The sequence below is a fragment of the Ustilago hordei genome (genome assembly GCF_900519145.1).
Source record: "Ustilago hordei strain Uho2 genome assembly, contig: UHO2_contig_23, whole genome shotgun sequence".
NCBI classification, from domain to species: Eukaryota; Fungi; Basidiomycota; class Ustilaginomycetes; order Ustilaginales; family Ustilaginaceae; genus Ustilago; species Ustilago hordei.
The window spans coordinates 140,752-165,004 of record NW_024545265.1 but is presented as its reverse complement, the minus strand read 5'-3'; the positions used below and the strand labels follow the sequence as shown (position 1 = coordinate 165,004).

The following is a 24,253-nucleotide window of genomic DNA, read 5'->3' as shown; positions in this document are numbered from 1 at the left end:
CATGTGAGCCGAGCGAGCTTTTTTTGGGGGGGCTTGGGCAGCTCAGCACGGATGGACAGCGAGGCAGAGAGTGTCAGAAAGGGAGAGGGGGAGAGAGAGGGAAGAGAGGGAGAGGGGGAAGAAGGAGAGAGGCTCAGGCCATCAGAAGCTGGAAAAATAGGCGAGATTGAATATCTTTGGGCAGTTGCAGCACACTCTCCTCGCTCACTCTGTGCAGTGCTCTCACACTTTAGAAATTCGGCGGCACTCGAGCAGTCTAGAACTTGACCACAGCAAAGGTAACAGTAGGGGGGCAGCAACTATGGAAAAAAAGGCGGGGACGAAGCGAGGCTGAGCGATTTGCAAGACATCGAGAGAAGGCAGAGAAAATCCAAGGCTGCAATTTCAGTATCCGGCTGCTCCGAGTCTTGGTGTCCTGTGGCGTGGGAAAAGGCCGCCTTTTGGCTCTCGGATGTGCCGTTTGGCGTGTGTGTCCAAGATGGTCTTGTGTCGGCTTGTTCCGATGTCAGTCGAATCTTGCTTGACGGCTGTTGCGATCGTGTGATCATCGGAAGATATCCGAATGGGGCTGTGCTGGCCTGGTGACAAGTACGGAAGTACGGATAAATGCTAGGATATCACCTTTCTCTTTCCAATGTCACCGGAGACGAGCCGAACGTGAAATAGCCAAAGGCTAAACAAACACAGCGATAGAGCCTCTTACGGCGAACAGACGGATCTCATCTCACCGACAACCCTACACACCAACGCACACCACACCACACCCACACCACACCCACACCACAGAGACATCAGACATCTCGGAACTCGGTCAAAGGTGTACAATTACTATAATGTCGAGCATTACTTTGCATCAATCACCACCCAGCATACCGTTTTACTCTGTCTCCAAGTCAACGCAAGCAATCAGCCAACTTGACCTCCAACTCAGCTCCCAAGTGCAAATCAAACATGGCAAAAGTATCCAAGATCTCCGTGATCGCCGCTGTCAAGCTGAAATCGATGCTTTGAGCTCCACTTGTCTTCCACGCTTCTCTCAGCTCTTGCTGTGCTTCCATCCTGCTCTTTCTCCCTTGTCCTTCTCCTTGGGGCTTTTGAGTGCTTTGCTGAGGTTTGTCTTTGGCAGTGCTGGTGCTCTGGTTCGCCTCGGCTTCGAGCTGGGTCAACTTGTCGTCAATGTGACATGCTCGTTGTTCCAGCTGCAACCCAAAACATCGGATCTCGCGGGCAAGGTCCACCATAGCACTAAGCACTCGTTTGATATCTTTCTGCACTGATCCGTACGGGTCTTCTTCCAGACTGTGGCAGAGCAGCTCTTTGAGCGAGACAACAGCACCAACTACCCGGATTGCGTCACGGCCGACGATGGATGCTGCCTCGCATGCAGGCGATTCGCCCAGCAGAGATTGCTGTCGACGAGGTCCAAACAGGACGTGCTTTGCATCGGCGGGCACGAGTTTCCAAGCAGTTGTGATCACGCTTGTTGCTGCTTTCGAGATGCTTCCAATGCTGACCAACGCTGACGCGGTGGTGTTCGCTGTAGGCTTCTTGGCGTTTGCACTGGCTGCACCGGCTGCTTGAGTTGGCTTGGCGCCTTCTTTGGATTCTGCTGCTGCTGTCTGTCCAGCAGCGAGTTGGTGCCAAATAGTGCCTGTCGGTTGCCCGCCTGTCTTCTGCTGCTGTGTTTGCGTGACTTGCTGAGCTGCAGGTTTGGCTGCTGTTTGTGCTGCAGGAGCTGTCTGTCCACGACAAACGACAAACTGCTTGTTCACCTCGAGCAAAGTCAAGCAGCGATCACGGATGTGTGCCCATGCAGTAACATCCGAGTTGACATCCTTGTAGATCAAAGCGCGCATTTCCTTGTCTCCTGCGCTCAGTCGAGCTGTCTCCACGAATGCGTGGTTGGCGAACAAGATGATCGGCTCGTCGATACCATCGAGTAGCAGTCGATTAGGATCCTTTGCATACTTGCTGACCGGTGCGAGCGGATGCGAAAGGTAGACATCCAACAGCAGGTAAGCCGTCTCCACCGCACAAACAGCTGCAATGCTGAACAGTGTTGATCGCATCGTCACTTGGAACAAGTCGAAATCGACGCGGAAAGAAGGCACCAACACTCGTCGCAACAAGCCGCGTGTGCCGATGACTAGCAACACTGTGCTCCAGACACGAATGCGGATCATGCTGTACACCAACACGCTTGATGTCGATGTCAATGCTGCAACTGCTACAGCTTTAGGAAGGCGCGAGCCAAAGGCAACCACGACACGATCCTTGATCGTCACATTCGCATCCCAAGAGAGCGCTGCAGCATCAAAGGTGGCTGATGCAGCTGTCTCTGGCCAAGCAAGGGATCGGAACAAGACTGCGTAGACTGTAGCGAGAACCGCCGTCTGTGCGACGAGGAAGAGGAAGCGTTCGTTGAGGTAGAAAGATGCATGCGACTCGACCCAGATCTGAGGCCCCCATCCACCCGATTGCGAGGTCAGCAGCGCAGCGTATCCGAGCGCCAGTACGATAAAAGCGACAAGATGATGCGAGATGGTTGCAAGCAGTGCGGCATTCGAAAGTGTCGTCAAGATCCGCTGTGCTTTTGTTGGAGCAAGTCGAGGTGGAGGCCATGTGATGCGCGAGAGGTTCCGCTTCCGCGCTGCTAACAGAGGCAGAATGCCAAGGCCGAAGGATGCTAAGCTGACCAATAGCGTCGATGGTGAAAGTATGGATAGCGATATTGTCTTGAGCAGAGCTGATGTCAAGAAGAGGTGCCATGCGATAGCAGCCAGAACGAAAGCCCGAGTCTGCCGTGGCTTCAATGCGATCTTGACAAGATCGCGATACTTGGACGACAACTGCGCCTGAGGAATCGCCGCAAGACCGGATGGCATTGCTGCTGCTCTCCTTCCACCGCTAGCCGTTCCAGACGAGGAGCCTCTCAGCAGGAAGCTAACGTCAAAGAGTGATGGTGTTGATGACGATAATGAATCCAGGAGGGAAAAAAAGGAGGGCGCTGAGGTGTTGTTCGACGTTCTTCTTGAAAAAGCCTCTCCATTGCTTCACTTCTCGCCCGAGCAAGAAAAAGGCAGCGCACCTTCCTGATCACCTTGTTTTAAGGCAAGTTTTCCGTTGTTGCGAGAAAAAGATTGACAAAGTCAAGCGGAGAGCGTTGAACTTGTTTTCAAGTCTCGCAACAGACTGGCTAGCAAGACGACCATCTTTGCACCTCGCTCCTAACATCCTCTCGTCGATACCGTCGATCGCCCATTTCCTCTTCCCTTCGCCTCGAAACGCATCGATAATTGAGATCGCAGCCATGCTCGTTGCTCCTCTCGTCCGCTCGGGACGTCTCGCTTCCCGTGCGCTTCGCACCGCTGCTTGTTGCAGCAACAACACTAATCGTCGCAGCTTGCACACCTGCCCACCAACACCCGAGGTCCTCTCCCAAGGCTGCGCTCCCTTCCTCTCCGGTTCGACAGTCAGGCAAATCTCGCAAGGATGGCAAGGTGGTCTGCTCAACCTTCTCAACCAACAAGTTCGTGATACCGAATTCGCCTCTTCCTCCATTGTAGAAACCGTCATCGGTCTCTCTCAGAACCGAGAAAAGGTCCTCGCCTTCAACTACGCTTCCCAGGCGCTCAACAACGCCTTCTTCCTCTCCACATTGACGCCTCAGGATCGATTGCGTAACTCTACACCGCTTCCCAGGCTTGCCACTGCCATCTCGAAAAGCTTCAACAGTTTCCCCGAAATGTGTCTCGCTTTCTCGTCTGCAGCTTACGCTATGGCCGCAAGCGGTTGGGTCTGGTTGGTCACCGATCAACACAAGAACTTGGGTGTTGTTCCCACTTTCGGCTCTGGCACCGTCATCGTTCAGAACCGCATGCAGCAAGGAAAGGACTTCCTCCTTCCCAGCATCAACGATCAGTCAACCGGATCAACAGATGCAGCTACCAACGCTTCAGCAACATCGTCCGAACGCCCATCTCGTCCCGCTGAATCGCTCTTTGGTGGCCTTGGCATCTCGGATAAGGTCGGCAAAGAGCTCTACCCTTTGCTCAACATCAGCGTCCACGAGCACGCCTGGCTCAACGATTACGGTATCATGGGTAAGGAGGAATACTTGACCCGTTTCTGGAACTGCGTCAACTGGGATAAGGTCGAGCAACGTTTCGATTCCTACTGCCCTCCACCCGCGCGATACATGTAGGCAAAAAGCAAACCCAAGCCTGACCACCACCCAACTTGACCGTCCACAGCGCCAAAATGGTTTTTTTTTATCAAGCTTTTCTCGTCACTCAGCAAGGCCACCGGATCAACTTGCATGACGACCATTGTACACTATACATCATTCAATCCAGCACTATCTGCGCATCCAGATCGCAGTCAAAAGAGTCGGTTCATATGTCATTGTTCCTTAGCGACAGTAGTTGCCAGTGTTTTGGTACAGTGTTAGCCATCCATAACCATCATGACGAAAACGATTGTCGTCTGGAAGTAGTGCCTGATTTCACTTGGCCTGGCTGACGACGAGGTTGAGAGCAGCCTCGAGGCACGTCCAGTGATCACCTGTCACCACCTCGCATACGAGTCTGGCTGAGTCTGACCAGAAGGATCGCCACTGGCTCTTGTCGGCCATCACACCTTCCAGCTTCGAAGAGTCGGCCGCATTGATGACCACAACTTTGCTAGGCTTCCGATCGGCAGCTTGCAAGGGCTGGCAGCGATACTCCGGCAGGCTGAGAGCGCATGATCGAAAGTGCTCTCGAACAGTGCTGGATCTGATCTTCTTGAGCATATAATCGAGCGTCTCCGTGGGCAGTGGTTTGATCTGCTTTGGATTGGGAGTATCGATCAGACCGAGAAAAGCTACCTCTTGACCAACAGAAAGAAGACGGCGAGCCACTTCCAGTGCAACGACGCCTCCGATGCTCCAACCAGCCAGCTTAAAGGGGCCTCGGCTCCGTACGCGGCACAGCATCTCAATGTATCGATCGACTAGTTCGGCAACTCCTCGACTCCACGCTTCGACTTGACCCAAGTAAGGCGAGTCAAGGCCATATACTGATAGGCTGCCTGCCATTTCAATGTCGATCTTTGGATAGATCTGAGCGGTGCCGCTGCCGTCAGGAAACAGAAAGAGGACGTTGGTGTCGTCGAATCGTTTCAGCTGAGGACCACCCATGTGAAGAGGCGCTGAGTATGTGAAGCGCCGGTTGGGATTCGTGAGGACATCCATGGGCGAATCGCATCGAGCCTCGTTCAGTCGCGCTGGAACGCATGACGCTGCCATCTTGACCTTGAGCTCCTGTGAGACATCTGCTTGCTTACATGACTGTTGTCCTGCGGCATTCCTCTTTTGCTCGCTGTTGCTGGCCTCTTGGCGACCAGGATGCTCGCTCTTCTCCTGAGCTGCCCTGGCCGCCTCGCTTGCAAAGGCCTTCGAGGACAGCTGGACCAGCCTAGACAACATGTCGCGACGGATGCGTTTGAATGCGATGCCTTCCATGGTGCCCATGAGCTGGCCGTCAGACAGGAAGAAGTAGGCAGAGCCCTTGGAGAGATCCTTGTCCTGCTCCATCCTAGCATAGACATGCACCTTGGTCCCACTGCCAGGTTGCAGCTTCCTCAAGCCAGGCATCGTCGCAATCCTGCCGATGGTTTCAGCCATGTATACAAAGGGACCTTCTGCAAAGCCGACGTTGCTGATAAAGCCAGTGAGCCCGCCGAGACTGTCGAGCAGCATGGGACTGCACAGGAAGCGGCCATTGATGGCTTCTGCATTGAACATCACTTCGGAGACAGCCTCGTCGCCACGCTCCGTCATCCAGATCGTCTTCATGCCTCGGAAACCATCAAGGTAGAGCACAATCGCTTCAAACGTCCTGTAGATCGTATCGGTCCTCATCACAGAGGCAGGTTGAGACTTGACTGCCGAAGCTGTTGTCAGGATGAGATGTCGTAGCTTGGTCCAATCTGCAGCGACGCTGTCTTGTGTAGAAATCTTGATACGGCAAGATCCGTATTGGTTCTTCTGATGCTGATGCTTGCTGTGCGAGAAGAACTGCACGATGGAGCCATCCTTTGACGTCGGATTGCCCTGCATGCTTACCTCGATACTCTGCTTGGCATCGTGTTCGTTGAGGTACAGCGATGCCACCATCGACAGGTCAAGCACTTCAATGACAACATCTTCTTCCAGCTGACCCGTGGGCTTGGTCGAACAGGGATCCATGCGCCACCAGTACATGCCTGCTTCCTGTGCCAGCTCGACAAAGACAGTAGCCGGCGCCAAGGGCACACCGAGAATAATGTGACCCTGAATAAAGTCGCGGAAGGGCCGCTGGTTGACGCGAGCCAGGAACAAGGCTGACGGTGGCTGGGCTTCGAGCTTGACGCATTGCCAAAGCAAGGCATGCAGAGGCTTTGGCCATCTTTGCCGAGCTGTAGCTGCAACCTGATGTTTAGATTTGGTGGACGTTGATTTTGGCTCCTTCTGCATCAACATGAGATGATCTCGCAAGCCACGATCCTTGAAGGGAACCCGGTACTCTTCCAAATCGAAAGGATACAGAGGTAGGCGCGCACAAAGCTCGTGATGAGGGAAGCGCAGTCCAAGGTCACCGAACGCACGACTCCAGTCCAAGTCAATACCGCCAGAGGCGAGCTCCTTGACCAAATCAAGTGTACAAGTCCAGGATGAGCTTCCCCGTCGAAATGACGGGATCAAGTCCGGCATATTTCCTGCTTCGGTATAGCAGCCCTTCAGCATCGGGATACAGGTTGGGTGAGGACCAATCTCGATCCAGGTGTCGACCTTGAGCTTGTACTGTAGGTCTGCAATGGACTCGGCGAATCGCACTGGCTGTCGCAGATGTTGCACCAGATACTGTGCATCAAAGTCACTCCTGCCAGGGGCCACAACTTGTCCGAGCACGTTAGAAGCAATATTGATCTTCGGTGACGAGATGCGATGACGGGCAGTCACCTCTCCGTACCCTTGCATTAGTGGCTCCACAGCCCTCGAGTGAAAGGCATAAGGCACAGGAATTGCCATCGCCTTGATCTTGGGCTCTTGTTGCTCGCACAGCTTCAGCATTTGGCCGATCCTGTCTGTAGGTCCAGCAACAACAGTGTCATTTGGGCTGTTGAAGCAGGCGATCTCGAGATCCGTATAACCAGACGCTTCGAGCAATTGGCGCACCCGGACAGGACCTTCTCTGACAGCGAGCATGGACGATGCGTTTGGCTCGCAGAGTTCCATCATGAGCATGGCTCGACGACCAACGAGTTCGATGAGGCTGCGCAGGCTAATGACGCCCGACAGCCAGAGTGCCGCATATTCGCCGAGCGAGTGTCCAACAACGCATAAAGGTTGCAAGCCCCAGTCACGTAGCATCGAAGCCATCCCGACCTCGGTGGCAATCAGCGCCAGCTGATACTGCGCTGGACTGAAGCTGTCCGCCTTGCGTGCTGCTCTTGCTTCTAACTGGGCTGCGTCCTCTGCCGCCTTGGGTGGATGGATGACTTCGACCAGGTTTGGTAAACCCAAGCTGAGGGCAATGGTATTGCAGCTGTCGACGTGATTACGGAAGGCTGCGCTATGCTCGTAGACCTCCTTGGCCATGTCCATGTATTGAGCGCCCTGGCCACTAAAGACGATGCCGATCTGGCGCCTCTTGACGTCTGCACCGATGATGGACACCGACTCTTGGCTGCTCAAGCATGTCTTCACTTCAGCGAGGCTAGCTGGGCTAGCCATCAAGCGATATGGATACATGGGGTCGCTGAGCGAGACTGCGCTGCAAAACTCGGTCAGACTGACATCCACGTTGGCTTCGAGGAATGCGACGAGTCGACGCCGCTTGGCGTCCAAAGAGAATGGCGTCGCAGCCGTGACGAACAAAAGATGATGCTTGGCGACAGGCCGACTATCCTGGTTCGAGTCTGCTCCTCCCTGGTCAGCATCCCTGCTCATCTTCAAAAGTCGTTGACGATAGACGCTGCCTCGGTCCATGACGATGGAAGAGTTGCCACCCGCTGCCGAGAAGTTGTCGACTAGCGTAAATGCACTCCCAACTCTGTCCAGCTTTGTTTCCTCCAAGGGCACGTGCAGACCAAAGAGCGGGGGAAGCTTGGTGTTCAGCTTGGTGCGGATGCCAATGTGGCGTGGCACTTGGCCGTGTTGGTAAATCTTGAGCGTCTTGATCATACTGCTAGCTCCTGAAGCTGCCTCAGAGTGGCCAATGTTGGCCTTCACTGAGCTAAGAACGAGCAGAGATTCTTCCCCTCTCTTGTCATTCCCAAAAGTCTCGACAATGCCGCCGACCTCTTCAAAGTCGCCACTCTGCGTGCCAGTGCCATGCATCTCAATGTAGGTAAAGTCTTCAGGCAACGTCTTGCTGGCCAGCATGCCCGCCTGATACAGCCTCTTCTGAGTTGGACCATGTGGGTGAGTGATGGAAAAGGACTCCCCCGAGTGATTGGTCGCAGCCGACGAGATGACACCAAGGATGGGATCACCGTCTCGGACTGCATCCGGCAGTCGCTTCAGCATCATGATCGAAACAGCGTCGGCGCGAGAGTATCCTGAGCCAGCATCATCGAGGGTCATGCACTGTGATGAGGCCGAAAGGAAAAAGCCTCTATCTAGGCCGATAGTGATTTGGGGTTGCATCAGAATGTTGACGCCTCCCGTAAGTACGGCAGAAGTCTCTCCTGCAAGCAGGCTATTGCAAGCCGCTTCGACAGCAACAAGAGCAGAGCTGCAAGCGGTGTCGTAGGTGCAAGCTTCGCCCCGAAAGCCAAAGGTCTCGTTGACTTTGGCGACAAGATGAGCACGATGCGTATTGGAAACAAAGTTGGCCTCGATGTTTTGGCTGAGATGTTCGCGATAGTCGTCGCTGCAGTATGCAAGGTGGGTACTCCACTGCTCCGGCTTCTTGGGATGCTGATACAGAGAGAAGCCATATCCAGCAGACTGCAATGTCTCCTGAGTGGTCAAGATGGCCAACCTTTGCTGTGGATCCATCTTGACGCAGTCTTCAACTGAGACGCCCTGTCCGAGGATGCTCCTGTCAAACAGGCTCGAGCATTCCACAAAGTTGCCGGTCTTGACACGCATGACGTTGCGCTCTCTGTAAGAAGCCGAGTGATAGTCCTGGTAGCGGTAAATTCGTGTTGGGATCTGTTATTGGATCATAAGAAAAGAGCCTGTCAGCATGGTCGTCTCATGGCATTTTTAGAGCTTGGTGAATGGGATAGAGTGCTACATACCTCTTGGCACATGTCTTTGCCTTCTTTCAAGAGCTTCCAGAGCTCGTCGGCATCGTTGGCTCCGGGCACTCGACACGACATGCCCACGATAGCGACTTGCTGACAAGGGTTGCCTTGTACTCTGGACAGGTTGACGGGTTCGTCACCGTAGCGATGAGAATCCTTGGGGTACAGCAAGTTGAGAAGCTTGACGACGGTAAAAGGTAGCTGCTTTTCATCAAAGATTCTTGTTGCTCTCATGGCGCAAGAATCCCTCGTGTCTCCTCCTAGTAGCAACATCTCGATGCTGGGCGCATAGATGCGAGACAGAGTAACCTGCTCGCAAAGAGTCTCCAAGGCTTTGTCGAAATGCTTTTGGGAGCGACCGGCGTCTGCCTGCATTAGGAATTCGCCGAGATTAATGTGAAAATAGCCGCTGGACGAACATTGCAGCTGAGAGGTTGGATCGCTCGTCAACTTGACTCGAATACGACGCTCCTTGAGTCGAGGCGCCAACAAGTCTTTCAAAAAAGTCCACTCCCCTTCGTCGAGAACGGGGATGGTAGACCGTTCGATCACAGCAATGTCTTGCTGCCCATAATCTTGGACCAATAGTCGAATCTCCTTGATGCTCGCTTGCGTTGCGATACCAGTTGCGTATCCACCAAGCGTCTGCTCGAAAGGAGTGCCTTCTGATCTACGCCTCTCGGCAAACCTAGCGATCGCGTCCTCCTGTCCACGGATCGTGAGCCTTTGCTTGCAAGGGACCGGCCAGTATGCATTGCCTGTGTCCAAGTAAGCGTCCAACCAACATCCAAGCCTAATCACTTCAATTGCTTTAGCAATCAGTTCCAGTGTGTCTGTGACGTCAGTCTTTCGTAGAACTGCGATTGCCAAAAAGGACTCGGGATCCCAGATTGCAGCAAAGTCGCTTTGCATCGCCTCTCTCAAGTCCTGGCGCGACGACAACACAATGCCGACCTGTGCGATTGTGGTGAGCGAGATGGTGTACGCTCTTAGAGTGGCAGCGTGCGCGGGCTCGGAAAGCTTCTCGAAAGTTTTCGGGAGAGCGGGCTTTGGCGTGCGACTGTCTTTGACACTTTGAGCAGCAGCGTCATCTTCGTTTCGCAAAGCTCGATAAGCCGATTCGATGAATGCCATGAGTATAGCATCGTGATTGGATCGATGAACGAGGAGGCGAAAGGTGGATGGAAGAAGGATCTGAGTGTGAGAGGCGTAGAGGAAGACCACTTTATGGCCATGCGCTTGGGCAAAATTGTGAGTAGGAACGGGTGACATGGTGCAGCTTGGGCGAACGAGTGATAAGCTGAACTGAAATCGGGAGCTCTGCAGACCGACTGATGGGCCTCTTGGCAAGAGGATATATATACAAAGGCAGCTTCCTTCGATCGACGGCACATTACCTTGACTCTTCGGATCGCCGGCTTGGGGCAAAGATAATAAGAGTTGGCAGCCTTGGGCCTACAAGCGTCGGCACGTTCCGAAGCCGTGTGAAGGCCTTGTTATCAAGTTGGTACATGTCAAGGCCGTACACCGTCTCGCGAGCACAAGTGTCGACCTTGCAGAAGGGCACATGGTTTGCTACTTGTCCGTCTCCCTCGTGCCTCACGTAATGGAAGCGGAAGTGCCGACTTGGGGTTTATCGCTGCACAGCTGGCGATGCTCTCGGCGGCGGCGGCCAAGGTGATGTCTGCTGTGACGAAAAGGGTTGGTCACATTGAGGCGTGGGAAGCGAATCCGACGGAAGGGAAGATATCGGCGCTTCCGAGCATCGTGAAAGCAAGATTGGCTAATGGCGCGTTTATCCTGCCGCAAGCTGACCATTCTTTCGGATACCTTCCGAAAGCATGGTCAGCTTGCGGCGTAGATGCACTCGAGACCTTTGATGAGCTTTCAACGGAAGCGTGCCTACACCGCTGTTGATGTGATTGGTTCAAGGGAAATCACTGCCTTCTTGGACAGTCACATCGGCGGCGTTGGGGATCAAAGCGGATGGTAGACACCAGCGTGCTGCGATGAGAGGCAGACCTAGTGGGGAAATGTCAGCCTCACTTACTTTTAACGAAGATGGCAATCTTGTCGCCTTGGCTGTCTGTGAGAAGGATGAAATTGCTATAATGCGACGTTTGCGACGTTTGCGACGTTTGCGACGTTTGCGACGTTTGCGACGTTTGCGACGTTTGCGACGTTTGCGACGTTTGCGACGTTTGCGACGTTTGCGACGTTTCAAGGTTGGTCCGGGTGATCAGTGTTGCCGACTTGCAGAACGAGAGGTTTGTCCGATTCGCTTCAAGGGTCGCCGTAGATCATACCAAAGAGAAAGACTTGATCCCTTGGAGGTGACATCATACCTCGCCTTTGTCTGGCACACAGAAGCTGTCAAACTTGACACTCAGGGATCTTATGGTGCGCAGGTGTGCTTGTCGAGAAGAGTGTAGTTTCAGCTGACACATAGAACCAAGGGCTGGTTGGATGTGATGGTGACCGGCTTCGTTACCTGCTGTGTGATCACTTTCGGCGTGAAGGCTAGAAGCATCTCCGGAGCTCGGCTTAGAGAAGGATGTCAAGCGTTGGCTGCAGTGAGAGGTCTGGGAGCAGAGCTGAAATCCAAATGCTCTACTCATCAAGGAAGGAGAGGCCACTTAAAAGCTTTAGCAGAAGCGCGAGTTTGGCTTCTTCCCCTTCAGCTAACGCCTCTTGCACCTTACTCCACCTCGTCGACGGGGCAGGTTTCATAGGGCCGTTGAAGATGATGGCGCCACGCAAGATACGGTTGCTTGGGCTGCACGGCAAGGGCACCTCGGCAAGGATCATGAAGACGCAGATCAAGCCCATTATTGACGCACTCGGCGGCATTCTCGAAGTTGACTTTCTTGATGGTGGACATGTCTCTTGTCCTTACCAGGGTGAGTCTGGCTGGTGGCCTTTGATGCCTCTCGTTCGGATCGCCATGCTTGATAAGATGCACTGACCAATGTTCTCGGCCGCTACGTTTTACAGGCATCGAAAGCGTCTTCCCGAGACAGGCTTACTACTCTTGGTACGAGCAGCCGACCGCGGCATCCTTGCAATCGGCACACAAGAGAGTTGCAGACCAACTTTGCATCTCAGTCGACAGGACTGTAAAGGAGATTCCGAAGCAGATGGTCAGCATCGGCACCACTCTTGAAACGCAAGGGCTTGGCATCTATACGCCGCCGGAGACGCCGACTCCCTCTGCTCGTGCCGATGCAGCAGCCGAGATGTCGTTCTACAGGTCTTTGGCCTCGCAACCTGCGCTGACTACTGGTAGCATGGGAGCTGCCAATGGGCCAAGTGGATTGATCCATCGACGCTTGGCACACGTAGCAGCCGGGCTCGACACACCTGACTCGTATCCACGCACGCCGATGGACGCTGCAATCCCACCCTACCATGGCTTGATCTGCTTTTCGCAGGGATGTGCAGTATCCACGGGACTACTGTTGGAGCTGAGTGCCAAGTTAGCTTACCGTGGAACGTTGCAGGTGCAATTTGTCATCCTCATCTGCGGTGGACGGCCGTTTGATCGGAAGGGAACGTTGGAGAGAGTGGATGCATCGGGCATTGTGCCGATCGATCTACCGAGCGTACACATTCAGGGCCGTCAAGATGCCGGATTGGAGGAGTCGAAGAAGCTTGCATCCCTGTATAGCGAGTCGGGCAAGCAAGTCATTGAGCTTGACATCGGACACTCTCCGCCTCGACGCACTTCGGACGTTGGCATCGTAGCGGCTGCTATTCGCAAGGTAGTCTCCCAGCTCATCTGACCTCGCTCTCGCGATGCTTGCACAGGTGCTGTTGTTATACTCAGAGGCGGGCAAGTAGCATCTCTTTCTGAAAAGGTTGTTCCAGTAAATAATAGCATGATTTCCTTGCAACTCGGAAAAAAAAAAAAAAAAAAGAAAAAAAAAAAAAAAAAAAAAAAGGTGCGCCGATCGATGTCAGCATCTTGGCTCTCTCTGAAGCCCTGAGGAGAGAGCTTGTTAGCAAATCTTCGGCTCCTCCGCCTATCTCATTATGAAGCAAAGAGCGGATGGGCCGATAGCAAGAGCAACTTGACCTTGGGCTTTCATGCCAGAGACGGCAAGAGATCAGCGACACTCTCGGCCCGGCGGAAGTGCCGATGGCACGAGTTGTGCAAGTGGATCACATCGGCTTTTGCCTTCTCTCTCGCGCTATCGCTGTTGGTCTAGAACCTCTTGAGCTCAGTAGCGCTCTCGTCTCTCTCGGATGGGATCCATGATGGCCACTGGTACGAGCCTGCTACCTGTCACTACCCTAGTCACCGGTGCAGAGAAGGTGGGAGAGTGAGCGCCAACGTCGGTCCTTTTTGTTTTAGAAATAGTTAATCCGCCTTTGCCCCCTTGCCTGTAAAATCACAGTAGTCACACAGACACTTTGTCACAGTGAATTGCCGCTCTCTGCCTCATTCCCTTTCATCCTTTGACTCTGCCTCTCTCTCCTCGACACTTCATCTCCCACCCCCCTATCTCCGCCACCACCACCATCACCACCACTACCATCACCGCAACAGACATACACGCACTCGTATACGGATCCGACGCTACGGTCTCCGATATCGCTTCACTCGCAAGCTTGGATTCGTGTGCACTTATCTGGACGCTCCTACCTTCTTCTGGCTTTGCTCAACATACACCGGCCTCCTATTCAGCCTACGCACGGATCGTACGCTTCGTTGGCGGCTACAATCGCATCCTAGCTGCCTTGCACCACCCTCGACGCTTACCCAGGCTCGCAGACCCTCCGGAACTTCCTCTTCCGCCTCGAGCACAGATCACATGGCCGCCACCTCTTAGAGGCACTTTTTTTGCCCTTCAGTTTCCCTGACTTGGTCTTCCTAGCGCAAGAGTCTCATCTCGAAGACAAGAATCACAGCATATTCATATTCCCTCTCTGACTTGCTCTGGCTCTTTCCGTCGACCTTTGCGTCACCCTCCTCACGATGACGGGTGCTGAGCGCCGCAATCACCCGGCCCACCTTAATGCCTTGCCAGCCCGGTCTCCGCTCTCTCGCAGTCCATCTCCATCCTTCAAGAAGCCATCACAGCCCCACGCCTCCTCATCTATAACCACAAACCAGCTCAGCAACAGATCCACGCTGGCACAAAGGGGCAATCAGCATCCTCACTTTGAGACGTCCAACTTCTCCGCTGACCTGCATTTCCCCAACACAGCATTTGGAGCCACTCCCAACTATGAGCTGCCTCCAGATGGAATGTTCAACGGTGCCCGCTTCGACCCTTCCTCTTCCGCTTCTGGCTCCGCTTCTTCCTATTGGCTCTCGGAGAATCGTTCTCGATCCGTCCCACCAAGGATAGCCGTCGACAGCAGCAACACTAGACGCACCAACTCAAGGCGTGCCATTCCTGCCATCGACACTAGCGGCCCTCCTCATTCGCGCCGAGAAAGTCTCATGCAAGATGCCGAGAAGCGTCCTACAAGCCCACACATCACATCAGCTACACCTACCGGTCGTCATCATCACCATCACTTTGCTTCCGAAAAGTCTAACTCTCGCTCCAGCTCTGTCCACGAGCATGATTCTCACCGTATACGTCAGAACGTCCAACGTGTCGCCTCTCCTTCCCTGCTCAACTCTGGCATCGGTAGAGCTGCTGTGTCTGCGGCGCAGTCGATCATGGATGCCATGGCTGGTCGCTCTTCACCTGTTGCTACACGTTTCAAGCATCCTACAACCCAAGATCGCCATAGCTCGAGTGACGACGAGGCAGGCAAAGGCCATGGACGCAAAGCTGCTGCATCAGTTGCAGTTCGCTTCACACCTTCCCTCTACCATCCCCGCCACTCACAGAGCCAGCACCACGCTCATTTCGACGAGAAAGCCACTTCTCCTTACGACACTCAAGCGCCACCACATGGTGTCAGTACAGACCTAGCTTGGCGAGCCAGCCTCTCCGAATCACGCAGAGCCACTCCTGCAGCTTACCGACCTCCTCTCACCTCGCCAGCCAGAAAACGTGGCAGCGTCCACATTGACCAGCAAGCCACAGGTGATGACAAGACAGACATGCACCATCACAAGTCGGCTCACTCCTCCATCCTGATCGGCTCACCCATCGTCATCCCGCAAGCTCGCAGAGGAGCCATCAGACTACGTCCCAGACGCAAGCGAAGGCTCTCTCGTCAAGTCGGACCACAAGGCACTCTACGTCAGAGCATCTACCTCTTGATCGCCAATATTGTCCACTTTGTTCGCCTCATTCTCAATCCAGCAGAAGCCTTGCGTCGCTTCAGAGAGTACTGCATCGACACTCGCATCTCGATCGACGATGCCTTCCGAGACCCGCAGACAGGTGTACGAAGCTACTATCCTCCCTGGCTACAAGCCTATGTTCCGCTACTCATCTGGCTCGGTATCAGCTTGAGCAGCACCGCGCTCGTCATTACCTTCCACACTAAAGTGTTCATCGGTCTCGATCGCATGTCCTCCTACTTGCAAGGCCTTGGATTGTGGGGCAAAGTGATGCTCGGCTCGCTCATTTTCCTCACCACCTTCCCACCACTTCCGCTCTACTCGACACTCATCATGCTTTGCGGCTTCACTTTCGGTCTATGGCAAGGTTTCGTGATCAGCTACATCGCCGCTCTCTCTGGTGCTATTGTTGTCTTTACTCTCAGTCGATCCTTGTTGCGCGAGTGGATGGTTGGACTGCTCGATAAGAGTGGTGGTCTAAAAAAAGTTGTTCGAGCTATCGAGAAGCAACCGAAGCTTCTTTTTCTGGTTCGACTTGCACCGTATCCTTATAATCTCATGAACACCTTACTTGCCAGTTCACCGACGCTGACACTGCGCACCTATGTGACCTGTACAGCATTGGCGCTGCCCAAGTTGCTCATTCACACTGGTCTGGGAACATCAATCAAGAACTTTGCCGCCTACAACGGCGCAATTGAAGGACAGAGCAAACAAGACGCCGAAGCATCCCAAACAGCAGAGAATGTCAAGAAGTGGGCTGGTTTGGTCGGCGTTGGTCTTTGTGTCGGAATCATGATCTACCTCCTCTCCGTCGCTCGTAGGGCTGTTGACGAGCTGGATGACGAGATTGACGATGACTACGAGGATGTGCTTCTCGATGAAGGTGACGAAGAGTACCTCTCCTCGGACTATGACGAGCAAGATGATTCTCCAGACTCGACTTATGGCGGAGACCAGGGTGTGGACATGCGCCAACGTGCCGGTCCCTCCACTCTTGGTTTCCGTAACGGCTATGCACCCATCACTTGTTCACCCGAAGAGCGTCTGCGACAGAGTATGCGACATCCTCAACCGATGCCTCTACCGTTGCTGTTGCCTGGCTCGACTTATGAACGGGCATCAGGATCGGGTTCGTTTGAAGGCAGGATCTCGTCTGTCAGCAGCGGGTCAGTAGGGAACCACTCTATTGACCTGGCCGATAAGATTGCAGAGATGGAAGCTCATGCGGAGAATATGCAGTTCGAAGTGCCGTTGCATAATGCGGATGCAGGAGAGGTGATCCAGTCTCCAAGATGGTCGCCGATGGTAGAAGGGTTGGAGGAGAGTGTGGATACGGGTGATACGATCAGGAAGGAGAAACCTTTCTTTTTCGACCAGAGTGAGGAGGAGTTGCAACAGACGATCAGGAATGGACGTGGAGCAAATCATGGTCAGCATGATGCGCATGTTGCTGCTGCTCAGAATGGTGCTCCTGGTGGAGGCGGAGGCAACTGATCTAGCCACCAGTCTACTTGTTGGAGCACTTTTTCTTCTGCACAAACTCAACGCACAGTCAACCTTTGAATCAACATGCAAGCATCGACATTCTGGTCCATCATGTTCGCCATTGTCTGTGTAAGACATGCAGCCGCCAGTGTATTCTCGAGCAAGTCAAGCGATCGACTTGAGCTGCAGCAGAAAGAGGCCATCTCACCTGACAAGAGACGCGCACCGAGCGGCGATTCGTTTAAGCAAATTCCACCGTGGCAGCAGATCTTCTCATCAGCACACCATCACCTCGTACACCCCTAACACCCACTTTTCTCAATCTAGCATATGATAGCAGCGCTGCGATCAACTCTGTCCCTCCCGACACTTGGCTTTAAGCTCTCTCGCTTCCAACTCGAAGCTGCTCGATTTGCAGCTCCAACGCCTTCCTTCTTCACCAAACAAGCCCTTCCAGCTCCGTGTAGGCTCAGGCACAATCTAGTAACAATGGGTTCCCAATCAACTGCCAAGCGATCCAAGGCCGATGGTCAAGGTAAGTCTCGCGGCCCTCTCATTACTCATTGAACAGGCAGGCAAGTGATAACCAAGCAAAGTGCGCAGAAGCTACTCAGCGTTAAAGGGAGTTGGCTCGTGCGGATGATGCGCAGAAAAAGAAGAAAAGAAAAAAGGAAAAAAAAAAAAAAAAAAAAAAAAAAAAAAAAAAAAAAAAAGAAAAAAAGAAAAGAAAAGAGAAAAAAAAGAAAAAAAAGAGAAAAAAGAAAAGAAAAGAGAAAAAAGAAAAGAAAAGAGAAAAAGAAAAGAAAAAAAAAAGAGAAAAAAAAAGAAAAAAGAGGGTTTTGCGCACAGAGCTTCTTGTTCTCTTCTTCCATCATTCCCATCATCAGCCCTCTTCTTCGAACGACTTGGCTGACACTTCCTCCCCTTCTCCTCCATCCTCGCTCTACTTTTCTTTTCTTTTTTTTTCATCGCTCTAATTGCTCGCTCGCCATCGCCCTAAATGCCAGAACATATCATCACCCACAGTGGAACGTTCCACGCCGACGAAGCACTCGCCGTCAACCTCCTTCGCACTCTCCCTCGATTCTCCTCTGCTCCCCTAACCCGTACTCGCGACACCACCATCATCGATTCCGGCACAATCGTAGTTGATGTCGGCGCGACGTACAACCCTATCACGCACCGCTACGACCATCATCAACGTGGATTCGAACAAGTTTTCTCCCCCGAACACTCGACTAAACTCTCTTCGGCCGGTTTGGTCTGGAAGCATTTCGGCAAGGAAATCGTCTCGACCCATCTTCAGGTCCAAGATGCGCCCACCGTCGATCTTCTCTGGAAGAAACTCTACGATGATTTTATCGAAGCAATCGACGGTATTGATAACGGAATCTCCCAGTATCCCTCCGATCTTAAGCCCAAGTACAAGTCCAGGACAGATTTGTCGGCGAGGGTGGCATATATGAATCCGAGTTGGAACGAATCTTGGAGCGATGCCGAATCGGATGCGAGGTTTGAAAAAGCTAGTCTCATGGCTGGCGCCGAGTTTTTCCAGAGGTTGCAATATGCCTATAAGAGTTGGTTGCCTGCTAGACAGATTGTTGTCCAAGCACTGGGCAAGAGGGAGGTGGCTCAGGTGTTGGTGTTTGATGAATTTGCTAGTTGGAAAGATCACTTGTTTGACTTGGAGAAGGAGCTCAACATCGCTCCGACCGAAAGGCCGATTTATGTTGTCTATCCAGATGAAAGTGGAAAGTGGAGGATTCAAGCTGTTCCCGTATCCCCCGAGAGTTTTGTGAGTAGGAAAGCCTTGCCCGAACCTTGGAGGGGAATAAGGGATCAACAGCTGAGTGAATTGACGGGGATCGAAGGATGTATATTTGTTCATCAATCAGGATTTATTGGTGGAAATGCTACAAAGCAAGGTGCGCTCAAGATGGCGTCTGATGCGTTGAAGCATACCGAGGTTCCTTTTATCCACTCTGCTCCCCTTGGTCGTTCTGGCGGTCCCCACTCTCACTCCCACTCTCACTCTCACTCTGCGGGTGGAGGTGGAGCAGACCATGGTCACACACACGACATCATGGGCCACCCTGGAAAGTTCAACGATCGAGATGTACCCAATTACGAAAAGCGCAACTTCGCCGAACGAGCATTCACCGTTGGCATTGGTGGACCCGTAGGCTCCGGTAAAACGGCGCTTCTCCTTTCCCTTTGCCGAAAACTTCGGGAGGAATACAACATTGCCGTCGTAACCAACGACATCTTCACTCGTGAAGATCAAGAGTTCCTCCGTCGACACTCGGCTTTAAGTCCGGCTTCTAAAATCCGCGCAATCGAGACCGGCGGATGTCCGCACGCAGCAATCCGAGAAGATATCTCGGCAAACCTGGAAGCACTCGAACAGCTACAGGCGCAGTTCGAAACTCAACTGCTCTTCGTCGAGTCCGGAGGCGACAACCTTGCTGCTGCCTACTCGGTCGAGTTAGCCGACCTGCACGTCTATGTCATCGATGTTGCAGGAGGAGACAAGGTGCCCAGGAAAGGTGGTCCGAGTATTACACAGAGCGATGTTCTGGTGATCAACAAGATTGATCTGGCTGATCAAGTAGGTGCTGATCTGGCAGTCATGAAGAGAGATGCAGAACGCGTCAGAGATGGCGGTCCAACAGTCTTTGCAAGTGTAAAGTTGGACCAGGGAGTGGATGCAGTGGTGCAAATGATACTTGCCGCTAGGAGGATCGCTGGTGCTGATAAAACAGGCAAACCCGTAACCAAGGCTTGATGGCAGATAAGTAAGTGTACAAGAGGGACCAGGCGGTAGTTGCAAATCAAATCAGAGTGTCCATCTTGATCGCTCTTTGATGTTTGTGCTTGTAATTGGACGAGATGGTATCCAGAGAGTTGTTGAGACCCTGCAGAGCTCCGTTCTGCATTCGTTGGCCTGGTTCGAGCTGCGTTGTCGATGCAATATCAACGCACGTCACCAACTATTCAGCACAGTCGCAGCATCGCAAGATTGGGAAAAGGGGGATTGTATTGGATCACACTTTTGATGGAAACATGCTTACAGTTTAGGCTTGGATTGGGAATCGGCGTCGATTACCGTGAAGCAAGCGGCAGCACATTGCGGGAACTTACTGCCGTATATCTTGGCCTGTGCACTGCTGGCTTGGCCTTGTGCATTCCTTGCTGCGATGCCTTGTGCGATAACGGCGAGACGGAACCAGGCCCAAGCTTTTGCAGCTGTCCAACCGTGTACAGGATACTGCCTTTGTGCTTTGTCGCAGTATCTTCTAATCAACACCTCCTCGACCGGTACTGGGCTTTGTTCTGGAGTTAAGTTTCCCAAGCTTAGCAGTAGAGAACCGTGCTTTCTACTCTTTTGCCAGATATGCACCTCGTTGATCTCCGAGGGGTTTTCGCAAGCAATGCTGTAAGGCTGTAGTAAATTTGCCAAGTCCGACAAGGGATGGCCGAGGGTAGACAACTCCCAGTCCAGAATGCCAATGACTCTTGGTTCTGTGGGGTGGAAGATGAGGTTATCGATCTTATAATCGCCGTGGACGATAGTGTTTTCATCTTGGGGCATATGTTGAGCGAACCAGGACAAGAATCTATCGATTTCTGGTAGTTGGCCTACCTTTTTCCCTGGATTATCCTTTTCTTCAACCTCTGCCTGAAGGGCGCTTACTTTAGCCAAACTCTTCATTTGGCGGTTATAAAAGCCGTCTCTCTTGCCATAGTCGGCCAAGGCCACTTGCTGCGGCTTGATGCGATGCAAAGCAGCAAGTGTATCGATAGCACTAATCCAACATTTCCGCCTCTCCTGTTTATCAGCAAGTTGAAGGAAACGATAATCTTCGAATATCCGACCATCGATGAATTCCATTATATAAAACGGTGTCCCCACTACAGCCTTATCTTGGCACAAACAAAACACCTTGGGTACAGGAACCGCATCTGGAGAATCCGGAGGCAGGGAAGAGGTATAAGAATGAATGGAGGAAAGGATTCGATATTCCCGTTCAACTGCATGTGCCGTCGAGCTCAGGAGCGAACCCGGTGGTTTCTTTCGTAAAACATACCGAGTCTGCCTAGAATCGAACAAGATATACGTCGGGTTGGATTGACCAAACGAGAATTGCTTGACGGTTACTGGAGCAGCGATAGAGGGAACGCAGGACTCAAGGTACGTATTCAATGCTTTCACGTCGAACGGATGACGCACCTCGCCATAATGCTGTCCGACCTTCTTGTCTTGAGATTCGCCCATAATAACGCACTCCTCCGAGCTTTGAACAGGTGCGGTACAAGGCGGTAAGAGGTGGCAGTGAGTGATTGTGGTTCGAGATAGGGATGATGATGGTATGGGGTAAAAGCAAGAAAGCGAAAAGTGCGGGGCAGTCTAAACCACCCCCCGACCGAGTGTTGGAGTATATGCTTGGTCTGTGCAGAAAAACAGCCGGCCCCCGGCTTTTTATAACGGCCCGAATCCCAACCGGTCCGCCAACAGCAAAGCGCCTAACCAGCTACACAAGCTATCGTGCGAAAGGATCCATGGGCATTTTTCATGGTGAGCAAAGGATCACGTGACCAACTCCGGCACTAGTTAGGCAATTTAACATTTCCTTTTCTTTTTATTTTTCTCACTCAAATTCTCAGCCTCCTTTTCTGACAATTTTCACGCGTTGTCAAGCGCGATAATTGACCGTTGAAACCACACACACCACCCCAGAGCTCGCAAGATCAAAGCTTGTCCAAACAGAGCAACACAAACAGAGAGACGATTCAAATCAACCACCAAAGCAAAGGAACAAGTGTGCAACAAAAACAGACACAACTGCAAAGATTAACAAAGGTATGTCGGTGGCACAAAGCGATACAGAAGCCGCAACTTCCGGCAAGAGAGACACTTGTTTTTTTCCGAATAAAAAGCCTTGTTTCCTACCCGCTTCCTATACAGCTTCTTCCTCGGTTATTGAGAGAAATGACATCGACAGCAGCACCAGTGCAGAATCGGGCTTAGATCCAACCAATGTAACCCTTGTTCCTAGCGCCAAAGACGAGCGAGATGAGCAAAAAGATGACCGTCATTCTTCGAATCACTCCGCTTTGAGTCGACTCTTGATGCGAACGGTCGCCAAAAGCAGGATTGAATCGTGAAAGCGGTGCGTGTTAGACCGCGAGAGAAGCGCGCGTGAAATAGACGCCAAGCAAAAGAAATCCAAGCAGGTCCGAGTGATAACCATTGCCCCACCAGAGAGAGAGAGAGAGAGAGAGAGAGAGAGCACAAGAGTGAGGGTGGAAGTCAGCATTAAAAAAGCCAGCCGAGTCACGTGATTCGAAGCCCCCGCCAGTGTATGTCCGCAACCATGGAATGGACATTTGGGAGAGGTAAAGCATGGTAGAGGGAGTAAGAAGAGAGAGAAGGTGTGTCCGCTGCTCAGTGTGCTGTTCCTCTGATCGAATTGACGAACAAATGTAGATGCGCAAGGAAAGGGAACATCAATCAGGGATCAAGGGGTGGAATGACTTACGGATGAGGAATAGGTAACGCTGTTATGAGGGTTCTTCGGTCTTGAGAACGAAACCTTGTATGCTGCCAACAAGCTCAACTTCTTCAAGTTGGCCTCAGTGTAAGGTGGGTAACGGGAAGCCATGACCACCTCGATGATTTTTCCTAGAATACCGGTGGAAGGAGCGTCCAAGCTTGCACGCTGATGACTGAACTGATCGAAGGAAGCCTTACCGTGGTAGTTGCCATATCCAGAAGGACCGGTACCGCCGAAAGGCAAAGCATCGACAGCAAAGTGCAACAAGGTATCACCCTGAACGCAGGCACCGGAACGAGTGTTGTCGAAAAAGTACTCCTTCACCTTGTTGTCCCCAGCGAAGAGGTAGAGTGCCAGAGGCTGGTCGCGAGAGTTGATGAACTCAACAGCTGCCTTGACATCCTTAACAGGTACAATGGGAAGCAAGGGACCAAAGATCTCTCCGGACATGACAGGATCATCTGTCTTGACATCAGCAATAATAGTAGGTGGCATGAACTTGGACTTGGCATCGCCTTGACCACCAAGTACAACGTTACCCTTGGTACCGGAAAGCATAGCACTGAGACGCTTCCAGTGACCGGCATTGATGATACGAGCATAGCTCTCCGAGTTGTCGACACCTCCCTCAAGGTCAGGGTAGAAGCTCTTGTAAGCCTTCTTGAGCTCGGCGACGAAACGCGCCTGAAGTTCGTGAGGGATCAAGACGTAATCGGGAGCAATGCAAGTCTGACCACAGTTGAAGGCTTTACCCCAAAGGATACGGCGAGCGGCGATACTAAGATCGGCACTCTTGTCGACGTAGACGGGCGACTTGCCACCAAGTTCGAGGGTGGCAGGGCAAAGCCACTTGGCAGCCTTTTCAGCGACGATACGACCGACAGTACCGTTACCGGTGTAGAAGATGTGCTCGAATCGCTGATCAAGCAGAGCAGTAGTCTCTGGAATGCCACCGTTAACAATACGGTAGCATTCAGGGTCGAGGTACTTGTTCCAGAGTTGCGAAAGCAACTTGGCAGTGTGGCTAGCCACCTCGGAAGGCTTGAGGATAACAGTGTTACCAGCAGCAATAGCACCGATGACAGGACCCACCTGAACAGTGATCGGATAGTTCCAAGCACCAAGAACCAGAACGGTGCCCTTGGGTTCGGAACGGACCTTAGCACCGTGCATAGCCCAAGCAGCACCAGCCCATGGCTTCTGAGGCTTGGCCCACTTGTCGAGCTTCTGAACAGCTTCTACGATCTCATTGGTAGTACCGGTAAGCTCGGCAAAGATGGTCTCGAAACGAGAACGGCCAAGATCTTTGCGAAGAGCTTCGACAAAGTCATCCTGGTGGTCTTTGAACATGAAAGCGAGCTGCTTGAGCTGGTTCTTGCGATACTCGATCGAACGGGTTTTGCCGGTCAAGAAGGCGGCACGGAGGTCGGAGTTGATCTTTGGAATGTCATCGATCGAGGTGTACTCAAGACCCGCTTCAGCGGCGGCGGTAGCAGCAGCAGCCATGTTGCAAGACGGGCGCAAGGTTGAATGTTGGGTGGCAGTGTGTGCTACGAGAGAAGGATGGTGGTGGTTACCCGATTCAAAAGATGTGCTGATGTTGATCAAGCCTGACAGGGCGAATGTGGATGACTTGAGGCGAGATGGTGGTTGGTGGCGGGCAAGAGAGGTCAGTGCGGCAAAG

The 24,253-nt window shown here is 52.6% G+C and overlaps 8 protein-coding genes across 8 annotated transcripts; 4 read left to right on the top strand and 4 right to left on the bottom strand.

Annotated features, from left to right (window-relative positions):
- Positions 1–893: 893 nt before the first annotated feature.
- On the bottom strand, positions 894–2,885 carry UHO2_07047 (uncharacterized protein; the record flags this gene model as incomplete). The annotated part of the gene is made up of 1 exon (XM_041556503.1): positions 894–2,885. The coding sequence occupies one exon, from the start codon at positions 2,883–2,885 to the stop codon at positions 894–896; it is 1,992 nt and encodes a 663-aa protein (XP_041412437.1).
- Positions 2,886–3,310: 425 nt separating this feature from the next.
- Positions 3,311–4,204, top strand: UHO2_07046 (uncharacterized protein; the record flags this gene model as incomplete). The annotated part of the gene is made up of 1 exon (XM_041556502.1): positions 3,311–4,204. The coding sequence occupies one exon, from the start codon at positions 3,311–3,313 to the stop codon at positions 4,202–4,204; it is 894 nt and encodes a 297-aa protein (XP_041412436.1).
- A 300-nt stretch (positions 4,205–4,504) lies between these two features.
- UHO2_07045 (uncharacterized protein) lies at positions 4,505–10,548 on the bottom strand (the record flags this gene model as incomplete). The annotated part of the gene is made up of 2 exons (XM_041556501.1): positions 4,505–9,181; positions 9,271–10,548. 2 exons carry the CDS (start codon positions 10,546–10,548, stop codon positions 4,505–4,507), a joined length of 5,955 nt encoding a protein of 1,984 aa, XP_041412435.1.
- Positions 10,549–12,022: 1,474 nt separating this feature from the next.
- Positions 12,023–13,058, top strand: UHO2_07044 (uncharacterized protein; the record flags this gene model as incomplete). Its single annotated transcript, XM_041556500.1, has 2 exons — positions 12,023–12,176; positions 12,271–13,058. The coding sequence occupies 2 exons, from the start codon at positions 12,023–12,025 to the stop codon at positions 13,056–13,058; spliced, it is 942 nt and encodes a 313-aa protein (XP_041412434.1).
- Positions 13,059–14,254: 1,196 nt separating this feature from the next.
- On the top strand, positions 14,255–17,023 carry UHO2_07043 (uncharacterized protein; the record flags this gene model as incomplete). The annotated part of the gene is made up of 1 exon (XM_041556499.1): positions 14,255–17,023. The coding sequence occupies one exon, from the start codon at positions 14,255–14,257 to the stop codon at positions 17,021–17,023; it is 2,769 nt and encodes a 922-aa protein (XP_041412433.1).
- Positions 17,024–17,344: 321 nt separating this feature from the next.
- UHO2_07042 (uncharacterized protein) lies at positions 17,345–19,799 on the top strand (the record flags this gene model as incomplete). Its single annotated transcript, XM_041556498.1, has 2 exons — positions 17,345–17,549; positions 18,022–19,799. The coding sequence occupies 2 exons, from the start codon at positions 17,345–17,347 to the stop codon at positions 19,797–19,799; spliced, it is 1,983 nt and encodes a 660-aa protein (XP_041412432.1).
- Positions 19,800–20,081: 282 nt separating this feature from the next.
- UHO2_07041 (uncharacterized protein) lies at positions 20,082–21,290 on the bottom strand (the record flags this gene model as incomplete). The annotated part of the gene is made up of 1 exon (XM_041556497.1): positions 20,082–21,290. The coding sequence occupies one exon, from the start codon at positions 21,288–21,290 to the stop codon at positions 20,082–20,084; it is 1,209 nt and encodes a 402-aa protein (XP_041412431.1).
- A 749-nt stretch (positions 21,291–22,039) lies between these two features.
- Positions 22,040–24,075, bottom strand: UHO2_07040 (uncharacterized protein; the record flags this gene model as incomplete). Its single annotated transcript, XM_041556496.1, has 2 exons — positions 22,040–22,138; positions 22,555–24,075. 2 exons carry the CDS (start codon positions 24,073–24,075, stop codon positions 22,040–22,042), a joined length of 1,620 nt encoding a protein of 539 aa, XP_041412430.1.
- Between the last annotated feature and the right edge of the window lie 178 nt (positions 24,076–24,253).